At 41.1% G+C, this 16,097-nt stretch overlaps 2 protein-coding genes across 2 annotated transcripts in view; one reads left to right on the forward strand and one right to left on the reverse strand.

Annotated features, from left to right (window-relative positions):
- The window catches only part of fbn1 (fibrillin 1), an 88,952-nt gene that overhangs the window by 40,245 nt on the left and 32,610 nt on the right, over nt 1-16,097 (reverse strand). The window contains exons 22-34 of the mRNA XM_058629868.1: nt 15,954-16,091; nt 15,814-15,864; nt 15,549-15,674; nt 15,211-15,438; nt 14,995-15,120; nt 13,205-13,333; nt 11,468-11,593; nt 9,063-9,188; nt 8,835-8,957; nt 7,480-7,605; nt 6,761-6,886; nt 1,259-1,381; nt 88-210 (exon numbers count right to left, since the gene is read on the reverse strand). Of these exons, the coding sequence (XP_058485851.1) occupies nt 88-210; nt 1,259-1,381; nt 6,761-6,886; nt 7,480-7,605; nt 8,835-8,957; nt 9,063-9,188; nt 11,468-11,593; nt 13,205-13,333; nt 14,995-15,120; nt 15,211-15,438; nt 15,549-15,674; nt 15,814-15,864; nt 15,954-16,091 (1,671 nt within the window). The remainder of the gene's footprint in view (nt 1-87; nt 211-1,258; nt 1,382-6,760; nt 6,887-7,479; nt 7,606-8,834; nt 8,958-9,062; nt 9,189-11,467; nt 11,594-13,204; nt 13,334-14,994; nt 15,121-15,210; nt 15,439-15,548; nt 15,675-15,813; nt 15,865-15,953; nt 16,092-16,097) is intronic.
- The window catches only part of LOC131459778 (ATP synthase F(0) complex subunit C3, mitochondrial-like), a 157,109-nt gene that overhangs the window by 23,645 nt on the left and 117,367 nt on the right, over nt 1-16,097 (forward strand). The gene's annotated exons all lie outside the window — the stretch shown is intronic.

A 16,097-nucleotide genomic window follows, 5' to 3' on the forward strand; every position in this document is an offset into this window, starting at 1 on the left:
CCGAAACATCAGTCCATGAATACATGTGCATTGTTATAAAAAGGCTAACGTGTGGTGGTGGACGTGGTTTGGTTCGTGATGTGTGACCTGAACAGAAGAATCCATCGCCGGAGAACCCCTCCTTGCACGCACAGCGATACGAGCCCAAGGTGTTGACGCAGTCGGCGTTGTTGTTGCACATGTGCGTCCCGTTGGAGCACTCATCAAGGTCTGAAATAGGGGTAAAGATCAATGCTACTTTTTCATGACTGACAGCAATAGCACATCTACAGATGTATCATCTAGATTTTTACAAAATAACATTTGTCTCTTTGACCTTTTTCTTTTCTTTTTAATCTTAAAACAAAGCTGACATGATATGCTGATGATCACATTCTATGTGGTATTTAGGGTTCTTGCCCTCAGTTGGGGACAGTGTGTCCTGGGCATTAAAAGTGGCTCTGAAATATAATAGTTTCATTTAAAAAAAAAAAAAAAAAAAAAATAAAAGCAAAATAAAAAGTAAAAATATAATCATTAAAAACCATCTTTATATGCAAAATGCAAAGCTTTTACATTTTAAAAACAAAAAGTCTTAAAAAAAATAGAAAATATTTTTCTGCTGTGAATATTTCAAAAAAAAGTCTGAAGAAGGTGTGGAACTGAAATATTTGGTGTGTATTTGCAGTGTCTCTTCATCTCGTCTCAGGCTGTTGCTCATCTTCGGTCCGATTCCGTCAACCTGAGGTAACCCATGAGGACATCGTGGGCCAGATAAAACTGGTTTGTGGGCCGTATGTTGCCCATGTGTGTCCTAATGGCTTGCTTTTATTGTTTTGTTATTTTGACAAGCATCCATCTATGATGTGATTTATTTATTTTTTTTATAAATATTATTGTTGCTGTAAATTATGTGTGCTGTCCTTGTGTTGCTCTGACCTGCAGATGTGAATGAGCTCGAAGCTCTACTGTAATCTGGTACAGTGCATCAAATGGTAACGCATATGTTTTAACTGTACACTGTCTCTTTAAAGTAAAATAAATACAAAAGTGAATAAATAAATGAGGATTTATCTCAGTAGAAAGGCAGATTGTCCATGTGGAATTTGGACATTTATTGATTGTCCAGACCCAATTTGAAGAGCGACGTGCCATGATTTGACCTCGCATCAATGCTAAACATGTTGACTTTGATCTAATAATGATTCGATGATTTTCTGACCACATTTTTGACAAAATATAGTTTAAATTGGTGTCGTTTATGTTTGCATTTCCTTACCTGTGCATTTGAGGCCGTCGCCAACCCATCCCGGAGCACACTGGCATTTGAAGCTTCCAGCTGTGTTGGTGCAGGTAGCATGTCTGTCACAGTTGTGGGCTCCAATCTCACATTCATTGATATCTGACCAAAGAAAAGAAACAAAACAAATAAAAAAATCATCACTATCATGTGAGGAAGCAAAAGAGGAAGTGCTCTGATGGTCTGATGACTTGGGTCAGAATTCTCCCCTGTGAGATTCTTGGCACTGTGGAGGGAGTTGATGCTCGGTTTAAATTGTGTAAAGGCAGCAGCTGAATGTGGCTGAAACAAAGTCCTTCTGGCTCATTGTCGTAATCCATGCACATGAGCTTCTCATGATCTCTGATACTAAACAACCTTCCTGTGAAGGTTTAACGAGCAGACGCCGAATCTGTGTCCACAGAACTATAAAAAAGGCCACTCAGGTCCTTTTTTTTGCTATCGTCTATGACCAAACTCGCATTTCTGAGGTTATTTTAGGCAAAGACTTCAACCTCTCACTTACAGACACTACACCGCTCATATGAGGCGTTTGACTTTCATTTAATGCATGTTTTCGTTTTCTCACCACCACAGCTGTCACATTTGGACATTTGATCTTTTCCAAATACATTTTACAAGAATGCAATGTGGTCATGTGCAAAGTCTGTAAATAAACATTCCTTTACTGCTAGACCATAGCGAAGAACGTACAATCACTGGCCACTTTATTAGGTACACTTGTCCAACTGCTTGGTAACACCAATATCTAATCAGCCAATCACATGGCAGCAGCAAGTCGACCCTGCTGAAGGGATTTTGAACGTGGCATGGTAGTTTTGTGCCAGGCGGTGCTGGAGTATTTCAGAATCTGCTGATCCACTGGGATTTTCACGCTCAACCATCTCCAGGGGTTTACAGACAAAGGTCCAAAATAGAGAAAATACCCAGTGAGCTGCAGTTTTCTGGGGCAAAAAAATGCCACGTTGATGCCAGCGGGCCAGAGAGGAATTCACCAGATTGATTGAAGATGATGGGAAGGCAACAGCAACTTGCGACGGTAACTCAATTAACCACGCGTTGATGTTGTTGACATATGTTCTGGTTTGAAAAGTGGAGCCCAAGATGTAAGACAGAAGTAGCACCTACTATTCACTTATTTATAACACCAGCAAACATGTTCCTAAGGAGTTAAAGGTCTTTATCTCTAGCTTCTAGTATATTCTCCAATAGAACATGTCCTCAATTGCATCACTTATGTTCCCATTTAGAGAAAAATAGACGATAAAGCACAGCACATATGAGTGGACACCAGTGGGATTAACAGCATCTGTTCTGAATGCACAAGATCTTCTGAATCATGAAGAAAATGGGCTACAGCAGCTGGAGCCTACACCAGCCACTTTATTAGGTACAGAGGAAACCTAATAAAGTGGCTGGTGCAGTGTGTGAGGTATTAGCAGAGAATGTTGCTTATTTAACGTGTGTTAATCTATTGTATGTTGTCCTGGATACTAATAGTAACAAACCAAATTAGTTGCTAATAAAACCTGCCCTGCCCTACACTGTTGGGTGTAACCAGTAAGAATCTCCACAAAGCAGCCGGTGTCGATACGACGCCGTTAAAGCGACTCTGGCTCTGCAGTTCCTCGAGTGGTCCTGACGTGATCAACAACATGGCACAATGGGGGGAAAAAAGAGAAGCCTGTATGCAGCTCAGCTACAACAATGGAGACTGCTAATCTGAGCTGAAACAACCCTTGTGAAACCTTGGCGAACACAATATCTGGCCACGAGCCTGAGAAGTGAATAATACAGCTTTGAGACAAGTGTGTGTATGCTTGTGTGCGTGCACGCGCGCGTGCGTGAGTGTACATAAAGGGAAGCCATGCTATGAACTCGATCAAGATGTTAAGACTTATCAACCAATGAGACACGCTCCTCTCTGTGTGTCTGTCTTTGTGAGGGTAGTAATTCAAAACAGTGTCAATTAGAGATCAGAGCTGCTGGTTTACAGTCTTCCTGAAGAGAGGGTACGGTGTATTTATACTGCACTTGATGAGTGGGTTAATATGAGGGCTGGCGGCAAACAAATCTCCCTGGATTACACATGGAATTAAAGATCATTTCCCCCAAAGCCTTTGATGATGGAGCACAACAAACACACATCACACATTTTCATGGGGAAATGTAAAATGCAAACAGGGTTTGTTTGCATGCGAGAAACGTGTCCGCGGCCACAGCTGGTGTCAAAGAGGTTTGACTTAAGTCGGCTGATGTTTGACAGATGAAAGACCAAAAAAATAGGGTTGAATAAAAAAAGGGCTTGCAGAGAATTACACATCTGCCGCCAGGAGCGGGGACACGTCTATAGACTGTAGACTGTGTATAAAAAGTGGAAGTAGTCTAACATTTGCAAAACAAACTCGCCTTGAAGCCTCGAGAAGTCAGTGTTTAAACCAGACATTCCTCCAACTGTGCACCTACTGGATAAACAGTTGCCAATCACACTGGTGTCCACTGTTAATACTGTCCACTGTTGTCCTCTGAAACTTGACATCATGTTCAATTAAAGAAGACATGAAACTTGCAATTAAGTCCTGCAGAAAATGGTCGCTAACCATTCAAAGAGTTCCTTTTCTACCATCTTTCCTATTTTGATACAAGCAGAATAATGAAAATTAGCAGTCGCCTACTTGATCAATCAATCGTTTGTTATTTGTTTTTTATAAAAAACACATTTTCTGATTTCAGCTCACATTGTTAGTTTCCCCGTTTCTTCCGTGACTATAAACCGAATATAGTGAATATTTTTGAGGACGTTTTTCATCATTTGCTCAATTAGCAAATATTGTTTTGTTTTTTTGTTCTATTTTTATGTGCAAATAAACAACCACAGCACATGTGGCAACAAGTGACACAACAACCCCATAAAATGTTACATAAGATTAATCAACTAGCACAAGAACAGAAGACTCATATTAGCGACAATGTAGCACTAGATTATGTTCAAGTGAAACTGACTGTATTTTCAGTTCCACTGTAATACCAAACTAAAACGTTCTTACATTAAATACTGACTAAAGTAAACTTCTGGTCAGTACAAGGCCAACAATGAAGTCAAAGGTGCGTTTTACTGCTGTGAAACTCTATTATTTCTTGTTTTCTAAACACGCAACAGTCCTTTTTTTATCTCTTAGCCTTGACATTTAAGAAAAAGGATAATTATTCCAACAGGATTAAGCCTTTACTTTGATCCCCTCTTTAAAGTTAAGAGTCTTGTAAACTGCAGCAGTGCATCCCCACCCAGTCCTAACTTTCCGATGAACGCAAAGACACAAAACGACTAAGCGTGAATAAACATAAATACCCTCTCCCAGGCCCTGAGTTTATACTATTGTGGTATAAAAGATATTCTTGTGGGTGCTTCATCAAGAGCTGGAGCTTCAGTCAAAAATTAACACCAACACACACTTGAGTCCAAGCATACCACTGTGGTCACAAGGGCCAATTTGACAATGAATATATTTGAAGGGGATCTTTTCCAAAAAGAGTAGCAGGATTTTGTTCACTTGTCTATAATGACACATGCCGCCTGCCTGAGAGGAATTAGCATCTTGATTCCCAGGAATTCTGGGGCTGAAACTCAAAACCTGTGAATCCGAACTGGCCGCTTTACTGCAACTCAAGCTTTCTCAAAACAAGGAAAATTCTGTACGGACATTTTAATGGGATTAGAATGAGAAAAGGTTCCGAGTGTGCGTACGTGTGCGTGTGGCTGAGACAAACCTGTTTATTTGTGTCTGAGGGGAAGACATGCTGCTGCTGACCCTGTGTCTCTGACTCATTTCAATCACCGGGACAAGGCCAGAAAAGATCACTGCCTAAACTCTTAACTAGCCTTCCACCCCTAATTTTTAAGTGGCCTTATAAATCAGACCTCGCGCCGGCTGGACAAGAAGCGAGTCCAAACTAGCAAAGGACTCTAGCAGACGGACAGACTGCATATTTATGTGTTCTGGAGACAGTACAGGTGATGACGTGCATGCAGAACTCTTCCAACCATCACGTAATGTTTAACTGACCCTAATGAAAGAGCAACAAAAGAATAAACAAAGGTGCAACGTGACGCGTACATTGAACGGAAAGACGGTGATCTCACTGCTCCTGCTGCTGTTCCCGCTGGTGCGTGTGCGTGTGTGTGCGTGCGTGCGTTTGAATGCGAGTGTGTTTGTGAGTGAGCGTGTTTCTCATCAAGTGAGACAGGAGCTCTTGACCGAGGGTGAGTAATGTCAGAGCTTCTGCTGGTTAGCCTGACATCCCCCCCCCCCCGCATCCTCTCATTTCTGACCTCTCTCTCTTCTGTTTGCATTCAACAAAACCACACACACACACATACACACACATACACAAACATTCTTACCCACAACAAAATGTCCTGTCAGTGAAGGAACGTGGATGGGAGTGAAAGGAGGGTGAGTCAGTGGTTAAGGACACATTTTTGTTAAAAAACACCTTTGCTTTGAGGACATTTGACATTGTGAGGACATTTGAGCAGGTCCTCACAACTTCAAATGCCTCTTTAAGGGTTAAGACTCCATTACATTAAATAGAATTTTATGAAATTCTAAAATTAACAACGGCTTACAAGAGGACCAGCAGTCCAGTACTTTAATTCAAATTCAACAGACCCCCCCCCCGACTTTTTGACACTATAAGATTAGCAGGTATATTTTGGATTTTTGAACCCAAATGAACCCACAAAAAAAGGTGATTGATTCTTATTGAAAGTGGTTGGTCTGCACTGTGGTTTTCTAACATTATGATCACGTAGACATTTTTTTATCACTGCCAAAAAAAAATTAAAAAAATTAAATTAAATAAAAATCAGCTTGTATCCATTGACAATGTTAGACAGTAACTAGACAGTAACTAATGATAATAAAAATGTATATGATAAATAACTAAATACACATGGTAGTCGAGTTACATTGTACTAGGATCTGGGCGATAAATAGATTTTATTGATTCTGAGGACTTGTTTTTCTCTTTAACTTCCACCACTGACGCTCCCCTTGGGCTCCTGTAGTTAAAATAAGTTGCCCCGGCGATTGCGACATTGTTTGAAGTCAGAAGAAGAAGAAGAATGCTTGCTGAAAAGTGATGTGTTTGTTGTTGTTTACAGTGGTAGGGCCTGCTATCTTTCAAACAAGCTTGTTTTGATGTTTTTGTTGCACTTCGATCTGGAGGAATTTATTTATTTTTTTTCAAATCCCACACAGGCAACTTGTTTTGAATAATTTCACTGTCAATTGCAGTTTGTTCAAATCAAGCCCTACATTGTGCATGTGTATACAAATAGTGACATATTTATATGAGTTAGTGTGAGAGTTTGGGTTAGGCATTTAATTGAGACGGTTAAGTTTAGGATAAGGGGCCACAGAATGCTTTATGTCCTCACAAGTATATATAGAGAGAGAGACGTGTGTTTGCTTCGTTCACCTGTGCAGCCGGTCGTTCCCTTGCGTACAGAGTATCCCATCTCGCAGTGACAGATGAAGGATCCCTTAGTGTTCTCACAATTCCCGCTCAGACAGATGTTTGTGTTCAGCTCACACTCGTCCACATCTAGACAGGGAGGGAGGGAAGAGACGAGTGAAACAGAGACGGAGCAAGAATGTTAATGTGCTAAACACAACCCATCCTCGCTGTGAGGTATGCTGTGACAATGAATGACAGTGAATTTGTTGATTCGGCCTGACAAACAGGTTACACATAATATAATAAGGTGACTCACGAGAGAATGACATCTTTTGGGGGGGTTTTTCTAATAAATCCAGCAATAAGAAATCGTGCTTTTGTGATATTTTTCTGGAAACTCTTACATCATTCATTTTTTCTTTCCACTTTCAGTGGAAGCAACATCCACAGCATGTGTCACATATTCCACCCCACTTAAGCAAACAAACACAATGATCAGTGTCTTGTAAATCAACAACAATAACAACATGACTCTCAGTTCCCTCACACATGTACTCGGGGATCTGAGTCATTAAGTGTTGTTCTCATGACTCATTTCTTGGAGAACCACTAATATGATCATTACGCAGTTTCAGTAAGTCCCTGAGAAACCCCTGGATTTAATAAGCACGGTGCCGCAGAGGGAGTAGCTGCAGTGTTTTATATTTTGGGCGTTAAAAATGTGCAGGGGTTAGTGTTACCCAGGCAGGTCTTCATATCCTCAGATGACATGAACCCGTCGAAGCACAGACACTGGTACGTCCCCGGTGTGTTCGTGCACTGGCCTCCGTCGCAGATGTCTGGACTCTCCTCGCACTCGTCTATATCTGGAGGTTGAAGACACAGAGGCAGAGATATGAGCTGATACCATACTCAGTCTTTTAGTAGTTTAAAAGATGCAAAACAACTATAGTGGACTGATATTGGTTTCAGTATTGCCTGATCCTGTGAAGCACTTTGAGTTACATCATTTTGGATGGAAATGTTCTATGTAAATAAAGTCTGACCCTACATAATAATAACATAACATGACATAAATCAAACGATGTAAGAGGGAGAACTATTCCTCCTCCCAAGTAGACTCTGTTTGAAGCTTTGTCATAGTCAACTGTAGGTAGGATGACTGACCAATCACAAAGCAGACCAAAGAAAACAGGAGAATGCCGCTATTGGCTGTTCTACTAAGCAAATGCTCACAAAAAACGTCACAGGAGAAAGTTTTTTCCTGTGTTGTTTTCAACATTGTCCCCTTTAACGCAAATGTTCTTGGTTCCACCAATTTTCTATCACCTTAAGAAGCCTGCACATGTTCCTTCACAGCGTGGATGACTTCATCATCACTATGAAAATGGTGACCACCCAAGTGGGATTTCAGTCTGGGAAACAGAGAGACGTCAGCAACTGTTCAAAGCCAGATTTGGGCTTCTTCAGCCACTGCCACCTAATTGTCAATTCTTGGACATTTCTACTCATTTTCAAAGGACATCAACACATTTACGGCTTTAAAATACACTGCCTATGCTGCAAAGAAGCTAAAAATGGAAGAAGAGTGCTGTCATTACAGCATTTCAGTGATGAAGAGATGGGTCATCCATGTTCCTCTGATGTCAGGGGCTCAGGTTAGACATCCTCCATCCCATAACATTAGTATTTAACACAATGGGAATAAGAATGACCACCACCTTAATATTTTGAAGCTAATAATGTGAAGCTGTGAAAATATTGGAAGGAACACAATTATTACTAACAAGAGGAAGCTTGGAGTCCACAGTACCACAATTTGAGAACCAAGGCTTTAGCTAAATGCCCGTCAATTACAGCAGTGCCTTTCTACAGTTTAAAGGTTTCACGATGTGCTGCTTTATTCCTGCCTTTAAATCAGGTTCTTCTAAACACAACCTTTTGAAGTAGCTTTCGTGCCACCATATGTGTAATTCACAGGACAAATAAACTAACACACTACACTGAATAAAGGGGTTGTCTTAACGGTAAAGGCACAAAAATAATCAAGTTTCTTCTGTAAGTGTGATGACAGAAGATACAAACGGATACTTACCAGTGCAACTTCTCAGATCGGGCATCAGGGCGTAGCCACTGTGACAGCTACACTCGTAACTTCCCTCTGAGTTGGTGCAGAAAGTCTCACAGCCGCCGTTCTCAATGGTACACTCATCAATGTCTGGCAGACACAGAGACACACTGTCACACACACACACACACACACTGCTGGAATATGAACAAGAGTATGTCTTTAGAAATGGAAAGTCAGGCTTTCGGCACCTACCAACACACTCCACTCTGTTTTCGGTGGATTTGTATCCCGTGTTGCAGGAACACTGGTAGCGGCCAATCATATTAACACACTGGCCGTTCCTGCACAGCCTGTCACTCAACTCACACTCATTGATATCTGTGAAAAAATAAAGAATACATGTAATTGTTAGAACATGAACGGTACGAATGATGGTTGAATGATGGTTGTGGTGGAGTTTTACATCCTTCATTAATAATTATTTCTGTAAATAAGCCAGATTCAGTTTTTATCTGTAGTCAATGCAAGTCAGGATGGAGTCCTAAATCATTTGGCACCCATCTCTAGGTATCTCTATGTTCAAATTCAGCAATAACTTGCATTCAATAATTTGGAACCAACTGTTTTTGACGTAAAAGAACAAATGATGATACGGACAGTTGCCTTTTAATGTTCAACTTTGGTAACAAGGGGAGAACAACCTTTAGTATTTGAGCTATGACGTGATTTGATTGGCTGACGTTGGGAAAGTTGATCATCTCTCAACATCTGCCACATGGAGCGCATGCAAAGGGAAGCATCGGACTCACAATTCAAGTCCGGCAATGCCTGATGCTGCTCCACTGAAAGTCATTTCAGTGCTAATTCGGCTGATTAATATGTCATAAATGAGTTTTTTTTTTGTACCTGTTTCACGTTTATACATGACTTTTACCTCATTTATTTAAGTGCGCTGCAGTGCAGACATAGAAATACATATACAGAGTTTTGTGTATCCTTTGCAATATTATACTGTTATATTTTACAAGAAAAACATAGCCAAAAAGATCATCATTGGCCTTAACAATGTCGGTAGACCCCTTGCACGTAATTGTCTTCATGATCTACATAATTAAACACCTGCGTGAGACCAGTTAATTACAGTGACGATCATTAATCAGTGTTCAGACTGTTCCGTGATGGATTTTTAACCCGACGTAGATAAATGGGGCTTTTTTTAATGTTTTACTAAGCACATCTTATCACGCTCATCTGTACTTTGTTATTATTAAGTTCTAGATTATGATCGTCATTTTCAACCCAACACGTGAAAAAACAATAGAATAACCGTCGTCTCACAGGAGATGAAGTAAGTCATTTTTCAGCTAATGCTTTAATTAGTTTGGGTGGTAATGGAGACAAGAAATGAGTTTATGGAGCGGTGATTGTTTCATCATTGAATTACATTACATTACATGTCATTTAGCAGACGCTTTTATCCAAAGCGACTTACAATGGAATCAAGTACAATTAGCCAGGGGTGGAATCGAACTTGCGACCATGATGTCTTTCGTACACAAGGTAGGGTCTTAACCACTGAGCCACTCCACCCCCATAATACACTGCATGAGGTCATTAGAGCGATGGCTCAATGCTCTAAGCTAATCGTGGGAGATGTGCAACAATGGGAAGGAAGACAGCGGTTACTTGTTAACGTAGTTAGTGAGCAGGTGCCGCTTGGTGCTCAAATAACCAAAATGTGAAATTTGGTATCTGGCACGTCGTTTTCCATTACTTCACAGCCCCTCCTCAACGTGGTTAAAAAGATTTAATAAAATTAAAAAGATTAGTTCAGTACTTATTGTCACTGAACTGAAGGTTCACCGGGTTGTGATTGGGCTCACGATCGCCGGGTTTTCGACTCCTCTGTTAAATATTGAGATTTTAGAAATGTCCTTACTAAATGTTGGAGATAAACGCATATTTTCAGGATTTTTAAGTCTTTTTAACTCATTTACAGTACGGCATTGTTCGGTTTTGATTCTCATGACTCTTTCCAGTGGCTACACTCTCTGACCAATCGGTGGCCGGCAGTCTGTTGACATCACATTTCAGTATAGGCCAGAGTAGATACTACAAAAGCACCAGGTACCAGATACTATCCTTAATGGATAAGCAACAAAAACCCAAGTGAAGTTGATTTAAGTTGGTGCTAGAACTGTATAATGGAAAAGCGAACCACATGTTTCAGCTGTGAGTTTTTCAGAACGAGACTGACCTTGCCCTAACCCCACCCATCCCATTTATTTATTTTTAAATCCTTCCCCTCTTATCTGTGGAATGTACAAACTATTTTATTTGACCTACTTTGCCTTTTTGGTTTACGTTGGGTTACGCCCAGACAAGATTAAGTGACATTTGTATAAAAGTATGACAAAATATTATGCTTGTTTACACAAAGTGCATTTAAATAATTTAGATAGATGGACTGACGAGCGTACGCCTACGATGTGCTACGGGTTACGTGTGAAAACGTAATCGCAGGTGTGAATGAGCTCGATGCTCTTATCTGGTAAAGTGCATCACATGGTAAGAATTGTCCCTTTTGAATCAAACAAATAAATAAATAACTAAAATACACAGTACTTACACATGTACAGTTTATTCGTATTACTCACCGAGACAGGCCGAGCCATCAGGTGCAATCTCATGTCCGTCTGGGCACACACACTGGAAGCTGCCCTCACTGTTTACACATTCACCTCCACGGCACAGCAGAGGATTCCTCTCACACTCGTCGATGTCTGATGGTGGAAGACAGACACAGGTATTTTATTCTACAGTGTCTGGATTCAGTCACACTCGGACCTGGTCCAGGGGATCGATAACTGATTGGCTTTGGCCCATTTTAAGGACAATGAGTCCTACAAATATGGGACTAAAGTGGAAGGAACACGAGCAGCAGCTCCATCACTGGCAGCAATGTTAAGAATGCAGACTGACAGTAAGAAAAATAAAGAGTTTGGTCAAGGAGCTGTGCAATTTTTTACCAGTTAATTATTTTTGCTAGCCTAATTGCCCAATTAGTATAATTATCTCACAATTGATACCCTGCCCGCGTTACTCTGAGTCCCGGATCCTGTCTTTTGCCACAGCAAGCAATTTTTGTCCAATAGCGGCTTTAGGCCAACAAAAGTATTGAGATTCTCCATCTTGTGTGTGTGCGCGCAGTTTTTCCCCAAGAATTTAATCAAGCAGTGTTAAAGACATACTGCAACAGAAATAGGGCACTAAGTATTTTTACAGATGGCAGAAAATTAGCATTTGTAGCTGTATGCAAGAGCCATTTTGCAGGGCAGCCGATCGTGTGTGTCCTTAAGAATCAGAATCAGTCACTTCTAAATATACATTGAGTGTGTATGCAAGCGAAACGCCTTCCCACATGTAAGGTCGAGTATAAAATTTAGGAAAAATGTCGGTGCTGTATGAATTGTGTACTAAAAGGTGTTTTCTGCTTGAAGGTTGGTGGAAAAGTTGGTGCATCAGTCGAAGGTAGCGATGACTAAGTGCAGTGGAAATAGTTCAGTGAATGAAGAATGATCTTTAGAAATCATATGACACTGGAAAACCTGAAAAACAGCAGAAACGGCGAAAAAAAAGGTAACAAGAGACGGCACTGTGTGTGTGGACTGATGGTATTACAACATTCCCCCCGACCCAGAGCAAAAAGCAAATATTACTTACAACAAAATGCGATCATTTATCAACAGCTACTTGCACATCAAGTTACACCTTCTCATCCAACTGTACTTTTGAACCACCTACTCCTTACCTTGGAGAACATTAATATTATTGTGACAGCAGTGGATGGAGATTTTTCTTTCACCACATTTCTATGTGCTCAAACTTTGATATACATTATAACAGAAACCTATCACCTTATGTAGCTCAACTTTAAAAAATAAATAAATTGCCTTCTTCATGGACGAGTTATGTGAAGCAATTGTGACAATGGCTGAGCTGCACGCAGTCTGCAAATTTCAGATCTCATTAGCCGTCTAAACAGTGAGTTCCAGGTCTGGCATGTTAGCCCAAGCACCTCATCCACAGCTTACGGCCCATGTGGGAGCACGGAGGCGATGACTGAGTTGTGACTGTAGCGTGGCAGGCTTTCTAATCTGTGGAAAGCTGTGTTGGTTGGCAGAGCTCCGTGCGCTCAGACCATGCCACTTTTAACAGGGTGTTGGAGGAGGAGATCCAGTTTCTCACTCGCAACTTTTAAACAAAATTATTTCATATAAAAAAAATTTAAAAAGTGCAATGGCTGCATGTAGTGTAACTGAAGCAAATCGTGTGATTAGCTGTGTGTATTTTATTATCTGGAAGTTGTGGAGGTGCGAGGACTCATCACGTACCCATGCAGTTCTTCATCATCATGAAGCCGCTCTCATAACCCTCAAAGCACTCGCACTCAAAGTCTCCCGGTGTGTTGACGCACCGGCCTTGTCCACACAGGTCCGGAGAGATGCGGCACTCGTCAATGTCTGCAGGAAATGAAGAGAGTAAAGTTTCCTCATGAAATTACAATAACATCCATATATAACTGAGAAAACTGAGTGATTTAACACGGAGGTGAAGACAGATAAGGTCCGTCGTAAAAAAGCAATATCGCTAAAGAAAGAAATGTCATTGTGAGGCAAACAAAGAATGAAATACTTAACAGAAGGTAAAAACATTAAGGAAACACTATAAAATACAATTAAGGGGGGATTTAAGGTCTTTAAGCTGATTCTGCCAAAGTCTAAAACCTAAGGCACAGTTCCTTTTGATTTTAATCCACATTTTGAAACACTTTACTCAGCGACTGGTATATCACTCATACAGGGTTAAAAGGTCCTAGATATCATTTACTTATGTGGAGCCTATAAATAATTTCAGAGAAAGTACCGACACTGGCATTTAAACCATAAATGAGTGTGTGCACATTTCAACAGAGCAGTAATGCATCTAACCAGACAATAAGGACTGGCTCCGACATGTCCAACGCAGCCAGATTGCCATTAGAGTGAATGAGTTGAATGTAGGCGAAGGCTTTACACCATTTTACTGTAATTGGTGTTGGCAGAGGTATTCAGAAGAGGGGCACTGATGGAAAATGCATAGACTGTTTGAAATGCAACGCAAAACGCTGTAATGATGTTGCAGCTGATGAACCTGTAACAATAACTGCTGATTCAAAGTGTGAATCGCTGATAATAATATTTACTTGAATAATTTGGCTGACAGTCAGTATTGATGTTGATGTTGTCCTTACTTTTTTAAGGCTTTGTTGTTCTTTTGTAGTAGGAGTACAAAGAAATCATTATTCATTATATAACACGAAGTGTGTTTACAGCAGACGCAGTGCGGGTTTCATACAAAGTCAACGCACAGACGCGAGTAGACGTGAATTTGGGGTCGGTCAGGCTGCGTGGCACAAATCATGTGTACGTTTTTCACTCCAACACTTGAGTTAAAAATGATTAACTTTGTTGAGATTCTCTGGATGATGTCACATACTTGCAGACACCCAGACTCTGCTCAAAATGGAGGAGAAAATGATCATTTCTGTGTGTGGGCACCCGACGCTCCAAAACACAAGTTGCTATATGTACCGGGACGAAAATATGTGAAAAATAGTCAGTGAAGGAGTTGCTAAAGCTGGCGGTTTGAGCTCGGGCTGACCAGCTGGTGATGTAGAACAAAAATGCAGTGATCCTGTGGTGCAAATAACGTAAAAAAAATATAAGCGTTTGGTGTGAATGCAGCTACATACAAGCAAGTAGCTTCCGAGGGAAGAACTTGTTGCTGTATTGCTCAACATCAAGTTTGCAGGGTCTGTTGCTAATGTTGCTAAAAGTGATTGTGATGGCAAATTGCTTTGTCCGACATTGGCAGGTTCATTTTCTCCAACATAAAGTCAATCATATGCTTCACTAGATGCTACTGTACGTGCTGGACGTGGCTATTTGAGGTTAGCAGAGCAGTGCCTGTCGTGGATAATTATGTAGCAAGAGCTGCTAACGTGGCTAAAAGCGATTGCAGTTCTGTGTCCACCATTGCTGGGTGCACTTTGTCCAAAGATATTTTTTCAGATTGTTTAGATTACAAATATTTTTTTAATTGACTGAATGAATAATCTGCTAATCCCACCACAGCTACTCACCAGTACAATTGCGTTCATCGAAGTCCAGGGCGTAGCCGTTGTCACAGCGGCAACGGAAGCTGCCAATGGTGTTTCTGCACCTCCCATGTGAGCACAGCGTGTTTATCATCCTGCATTCGTTTATGTCTATGACACAGAGAAGAACGATAAGGACAGATGTGAGAGACCATTGATGCAAAATCCCACAGTCTATACAGTCTTTGGAGATCATGATACCTTTCAGGAAGGGTCTGCCATTAATGAAGTCCCCCCTGTGTGAGAAGCCTGGCCCCCGAGGACAGAGCTGTGCATAGTCTGGAGATCCCTTCTCCGGACACTCATCACATTCAGGGCCCCACGCCACGCCGACTGAGCAGCAGCAGGCGTCCACGCGGTGTTTCCCTGAGATCGGAGCACCACAGCGCTCATCCTCATGGGTGAGGTAACAATGCTCCGTACGCAGGTCTGGAAGTCACAGGAAAACACACATACTCAAAGTAAAGTGAAATCAGAGCAAAGAAAGTATTACCCAATCTACAAGCAGAACAAACTCACATTGTGTGTGTAATACCCACCAATACACATCCTGCCACTGACATCAACGGTCATCCCCGGAGGACACTGACAGAAAAAGGAGCCTGGTGTGTTGATGCACTTGCCGTTGATACACACTCCAGGAAACACTTGACATTCATCCACATCTGACAATCAGAAACAAAAACAGCAATGTCATCAACTATTTCACAAGAAACAGAAAGTCTGACTTTGAATGTGATGTCCATCCTGTCAACAACATCTAATCATTTCTAGATCAAAAAGGTTTCAGCACCACAAACTTACCTTCACAGTTATTCCCCTTCACTCTAGCAAAGCCTTTACCACAGATTGGATCTAAAAAGAGGAGTATGCACAATACAACATCAGTCATCGCACTTAACGCTGAAACTACGATACGGTTTTGCATAATTTCATTGTGTCACCTTTTACACATTTGGCACACGGGCTGTTCCAGGCCTCGCCCAGTGTGGCGCAGCAATGGGACTTCAGTGTAGCTCCGTTGATGTTGACCTCACAGCGATCATTGACTATTTTCAGCCAGCAGGTGCTCTTAGTAGTTTCTGTTT

The sequence above is a fragment of the Solea solea genome, chromosome 5 (genome assembly GCF_958295425.1).
Source record: "Solea solea chromosome 5, fSolSol10.1, whole genome shotgun sequence".
Taxonomy (NCBI): Eukaryota; Metazoa; Chordata; class Actinopteri; order Pleuronectiformes; family Soleidae; genus Solea; species Solea solea.